General features: G+C 41.0%; 1 protein-coding gene across 1 annotated transcript in view; it reads right to left on the reverse strand.

Annotated features, from left to right (window-relative positions):
* The window catches only part of EYA2 (EYA transcriptional coactivator and phosphatase 2), a 48,514-nt gene that overhangs the window by 26,864 nt on the left and 15,650 nt on the right, over nt 1-6,000 (reverse strand). Inside the window, exons 5-6 of the mRNA XM_010023762.1 lie at nt 3,148-3,215; nt 1,085-1,262 (exon numbers count right to left, since the gene is read on the reverse strand). Coding sequence (XP_010022064.1) covers nt 1,085-1,262; nt 3,148-3,215 — 246 coding nt within the window. The remainder of the gene's footprint in view (nt 1-1,084; nt 1,263-3,147; nt 3,216-6,000) is intronic.

Genomic DNA, 6,000 nt, shown 5'->3' on the forward strand with positions numbered 1-6,000 from the left:
TTGATTGGCTTGAGTTTCACAAACCTGTCCGGATTTCACTTACCTTACATTACAAATCCTTTTCAAACATATTTTTCTTTTCACCTTGCTAAGTTGTGGCCTCTCCAGCTTCCTAGAATAATCATATTCTTCTTCAGAGAAGCTTGGATTGTGCCTAACAAGCCTTTCTGAAATCACCCTTTCTCAAAAAGGCTGAGATAAGATCTAAGGAACAGAAAATCCTTCAACTGCTTTTAGGGCAATCTGTGATCACTTCTTTTTAAAAAACAGTATTAGTTTATTTTTCTTTTAGAACAACCACAGATGTTCAGTTTTGTTTCATAAGTCAGCAGACCTACAATGGGCGTAGACTGTGATCATCCACAAATTATGTGGTGTTTTATATAAATGTTATTGCATGCCAATGAAAACTTTACTAGGGAAGCGATATCCGAAGATTGTACTCAAACAGCACATTGAGGATCATAATCTGTCAGTAATTCCATAAACCATTTAAGCTTTAAGACTTTAAAAATTAGGCACTCAAAGAGAAGCCACAAATTTTGAAACCTTTACGTGTGGAATTCATCTTGAACTTCCAACTCAGACAAACAATTTGTGCTGAGTTTTTAAAGAGGGACTTTCTCTTGATGTACTTACTGATGAATGCATACATTACATATTGCTGTAAGAGGGGAATATAAACCACAACAGAGACATGGGCTAAAAGATCATCAGACAGTCAGGAAACTCTGGGGCTTTCCCAGAGCATGGTTGTTTGTTATGAACTCAGTGATACCTTCATTAGCCCTCAGACCTGATCTGGGTTCTGTATGGAATTGTTTTATCTTTCTGCACTACCTTTAGAGAAGATCAGACCTCACAGACTCATGAAAACAACACAGGGTGGTTTCAGAGAGTTGTGAATGTTCTAATCTTTCCAAAACCCTGTGTTGCACCATGTAAACAGAACTCTTAAGTGCCAGGAAATCTGATATATCCATGTAAAAATAGGTATTTTAATACATTCTAATGACAAGGTTACGGTATTGGTGTCTACAGATGGCTGAGGCTGACAAACTGAGAGCAGAAGAGATGCACCTACCAGACAGTGATTCTGTGCTCTGACTGGTGATATTGTGGGAAGACTCCTGTAGAGAGTAAGTGGAGGTTGGAATGGCTGAGGGGCTGATGCTGTTTGCAGACACATACGGCGAGTTGTAGGAGGAGCTGTAATACTGTGAGTACTGGCTTTGAGGAAAGCTTGGGTATGATGAATATTCCTTTGAGGAAAAAAGAAACATCTAACTTCGGTGTATCTGGATTTATCTTATAAATGAGTAAGGCACCACAAAGGCCATGTTATCTATGCATGAAGCAGGAATATTTCACTAAAGAACCATGTCTCATTCATTTAGGAAATTACTTTTCTGCTTCTCCCAAACATACTCCTGTTTTACCATGATCAACTAACCAACAAGAGGTCAGAATTCTGCTTCTTCTATGGGATTTTGTATAAGAGTTCAACATTTTATGCAAGAGTAAAGTAGGGCAGCTTTTTGAAAAAGGCCATGATGGAACGCATTCTCTGTACATAACAGAACATCTAAGAAATCAGAAAAACAGAACGAGTAACTGGGTAAGGGAAGGAGCAAAACCGCATTTTCCCATGAACAGCAACATTTCCTGATCAGACATTAGAACAGGTTACAAAAATGAAGAAAAAAAAATAAAAATCAACTGCTTTGCAGCAATGTTCACAGTTGAATTTGTCCAACTATCTCAGCAATGACTAAACGCCTGAATGCTCTTTCCTACCTACAAAAAAATGACAAAAAGTACAAGGTGGAAGTGACCTTGGGCAGCTGAGGTATCACAGATCCCTTTGTCTTTATTTTAAAACTCTCAAACAAACTTCATGCCATTATCCTCGTATGTATGGGGTTTTTTTTGAGAAGCAGGACACTGGAATAGATTAGAAATCTTCTCTCTGGACAATTAAAACATAAAAGGTTTAATTTGTTTAGTTTTAACTGCAACTCCTGCTCTTGTCCACCTATTTTCTTTTCCAGATAGAGAACTGTGTTCATGCCCTAGGGATTGTCTTTCAGCAGAAGTTTTTTATTTCAGAAATGCTAATTAGTCTCTGGTATTAAATAAAACTAAATAATAAATAGTCTTTACAAAGACTAAAAACACTTTCCTCCTTAGCAGCTTACATCTTTGTCTGTGACAGCTATTTCATTAACTTTCAGTCACCAGGGACCACTCAAGAATAAAGACTCAAATTGTCATAAAAGCGATTACACTGAAAAAGAAATGAGAGAATTTCATTGTTTTCTCTTAAGGAATATAACAAAACAACAAAACCAGCCCAATAATTTTTCTCTTTTTAAGGTAACCTTCATACTTCAATCAAACGCACTTCTATCAGCAAATGCTGACGTTTTTAGCCAAAACTGAATAAAGAACTTGCCCACTGTTATCATTAAAAATACAAGTCAACCATCACCTTCCAAACAAGGAATTGAAATTACTGGCAACCAAAACACATTTTCTGGGACAGTGTACTCATTTGTTTGGTCCAATCAAAACCAGCCATTTGCCACTGAAAAACATCTGTCTTGTGTATATATGCATGCTGTTTATTTATACACACACATTTATCAGGGTATCTGAAGCATGTAGCCCACAGACAGGTGTATTCTCAAAGAAGGAAGCGCACAGACAGCTCAGATGGCTCGATATTCATCACAGCCTGCCAACACTCTTTAAATTGTTCATATTTATTACAAGTGCCAAGACAGCAGACGACAGGATCCTGGAAGCAGAGCTCTCTGTAGAGGATGGAAAACATATCTGAAAGTTGTAAGATGGCAGAGGAATGATGAAACTCTTGGCACTGCTACAGCAGCACGGTAGAGATTGCCAGGGCACCCTCTTCCTGCAGGGACTGAAATCTGTATTGATACACATGTCTTAAAATTAATTAAGATATCTAGAAGTCCCAGACAGGCCACAGGAGTAGAGCAGAACGGTGTTCAGCAGAATGCAAGGCAATACCTTCTTTAAATATTTATAAACACCAGAATAATCTTTGTGATCTACCAATATTCCAAGTGTTTAAAATAAGTGCCAAGGTTGCCAATATTAAATGCTGAACCATACCTGATGCACAGCACTGAAACCTGCAGAATTTGTCAGGCCATTAGCTCCCTGGTAAATCCCTGTTGTGCCTAAGGGAAAGAAAACCATGGTCATAAAACACACCAGCAATCAAAGTAACAGGATATATTAATACAAATAATTTCCAACAGGAAGTAAAGTACTGGCTAAGAAGAAAAAAGTCTATCACAAATCTTGACAATTGCAGGCTGTAAAGACTTCGGGCTATTATTAAAAACTGAAAGGCATTGCATACACTAAACCAAACACTTCCAGGGCTAGGAAACAAAAATGGAATACAAGGATTCAACCCAAATTTAAAATTTAGTTACTTCTTTTTTCAAAAAGCAATGGAAGAGTATTTTTTATCATCTTCTCCTGTAGGAAACTCCTTCAGATTATGTATACTACCATACACACACTCTTTGATTCCAGGTATGTCCTGGAATCTGTCCTTATGTCCTTTGTTCCCTGTGTTGATATCCCAAATGTAACAACAATATTCCTGATATTTCTGAGACAGCAGTGAGAAAAAACATTGCTTCATCCTGCAACATCAGGAAGGGAATGGATGGGCATGTGAGTTTCACATGGTTCTGTTCCAAATGAAGCAGCTTATGGCTAGCCAGGCCCCCTTAGCTGGAGGAAGGATTAATAAAAAAATTTTATGGGTGGAGAAGTAGAGGTTCAGAGAAAATCTACAGGTACAGTCCTTTACCTCTCATCAGGAAAGTGGTAGGAGAGCTGCAAGCTTCCCATCCCCTGGATACTGCACCCCTGACAAGTTCTAGCCTTGATTTAACTTGAGTCTACGCTGCTTTCTATTTCAAACTTTTCCATTTCACATGGGTGGGGAACTTCCTCTTGAGTTTGTGTGGTTTGATGAGAATCTATACCAAAAGTCTTCTTCCAGTGTTTCACAACAGTGCTTGCTCCAAGGGCTGGCTGTTCATCCACTGGAGGCAAAAGCTGGACTACGTCATATTCCATCCTAATGGATGCTCCAAAGAGCACTCAGCCCCACTACATTTGCAGTGAAAGAGGTATGATTGTGGTGCTGCACGGCCGCAGTGGGCTCTTGTCTGGGCTTCATTTTGTCACCTCGATGTACCATGAGACCAAGCTCTAATTAGGCACTCAGCATTTTTTTCTTTCCTGGTTTCTTACCATATGAATGACTTTGAGCAGTGCTGTTTTAACCATATGACATGTCTTCATGTGGCAACCTTTCTCCCAAAATCCACTTGCTTGTTTTTATTTTAAGACACCAGCTTAGCTAGGGAATGGACAGCTGAACAAACTCCACTCTGCCAAGTGCAGCTACAAAACACATGCACTGAGAAATAAATCTCAAGCCAAAAAGAAACAAGAGGGAGGACTCTGCCCTCCAGAACTAACTGGCTGTCACATGTGCTCCTTAAAAAGAAAAGGGCAGAGAAGGGGAAAAAAGGGTGCAGGTATTGCCAGGCACCTGGGGATCTGGGTCTCCCTGAGTCCCCTGCACGTGCTGGGGGTTGGGTTCAGATGATGCATCCTCCTGGCACACACCCTTCAGAGGCAGCTCTGGGTGGATCAGTATCCAATTCTTCCTCCTCCCCACAGCCCATATGGGGAGACTGCCCAGAGCAGCATCCCAAAGACAGCCATGCATTCAGCTATTGGCATTTCCCCATCTCCCACCCACGCTAGGCTTTGCTTTCTGCAGTTTTTCAAGAAGTCACGAGGATGCGGCAGGATGAATATATTCCTGTGGTAACTAAGCGCTTCTCACCACTGTGAAGGGGAGTAATAGAGCCCCAGTGCTTACAGGCAAAAACAACTTTCACAGAACACAAACCAGCTCTTGTACACCAGATCTCAAAACAACACAGGGGGGAATTTTTGATCTAACTGTCATTTAGAAACAATCCATCATCCTTTATTAAAGCTGTCAAGAGGGGGATGAGTTACCTCGAGGGACTCGCGCTTTATGTGTAAATTGTGATGAGAACAAGTTTATTGCTGTGCTACCTGCACATGATACCATAGCCTCTTGGTTTCCAAACAATCAGAGAGAAGCATAAAAAGGAGAGATTTGCACAACTGAAGTGAACTTACTGTGAGCTTTGTACCAGCTGTGAAGAGCGAGTGTGTCCACACACATATACAGGCCAGGAATGTGAGCAGGGAGAAGAGGGTAGAAACAGAGTGGTTGAAGTGCTCACACTCCATAGCTTCCCGCAGTCCAATGTCACTAGACCTTAAGTAGTGGATTTTACACTAGTTTTAGAGAATATATTTTTACCATTTTAGCTGAGCTACTCCAGATCAATTGCAGGTGTCCCTACAGGCTGCTGCAGCCTGGCTTCCTCTGCCCAGGGGATTTTCAAAAGGAAGGACTGTGGTGCAAAGACAGAAACTAAACTTCCTCATTTTTTACCTGCATAGTTAAATACTTTATGCTTCAGATTGGTATTTTCAACAGCCTGAAGTTCAACAAACCAGGGAACAGATTTTGGCAACTCAGGATTTTCACTTATTCTGGCCCCTGTCATTGTGCCCTGACCAAGTAGCAGTATCATTTGAACAGTTTGTCTAAACCGAGATCAAACACAACTGCTCTTCATGAGCAGAGAATGATGCCTGTTTGTTACAGTGTTTTTGAGCAGCCTTGTGGAACTCAGCAGTTCAGAACACGTATCAGAACCTGCCTCAAACGCTTTTCCTCCCTAAGCTGTTGATAACAAACAAACATTTACTGTGAGGGTGCTGAGGTGCTGGCACAGGGTGCCCAGAGAAGCTGTGGCTGCCCCATCCCTGGCAGTGTTCAAGGCCAGGTTGGACACAGGGGCTTGGGGCAACCCGCCCTAGGCGCAG

The sequence above is a fragment of the Nestor notabilis genome, unplaced genomic scaffold, assembly GCF_000696875.1.
Source record: "Nestor notabilis isolate BGI_N333 unplaced genomic scaffold, ASM69687v1 scaffold17490, whole genome shotgun sequence".
NCBI lineage: Eukaryota > Metazoa > Chordata > Aves > Psittaciformes > Psittacidae > Nestor > Nestor notabilis.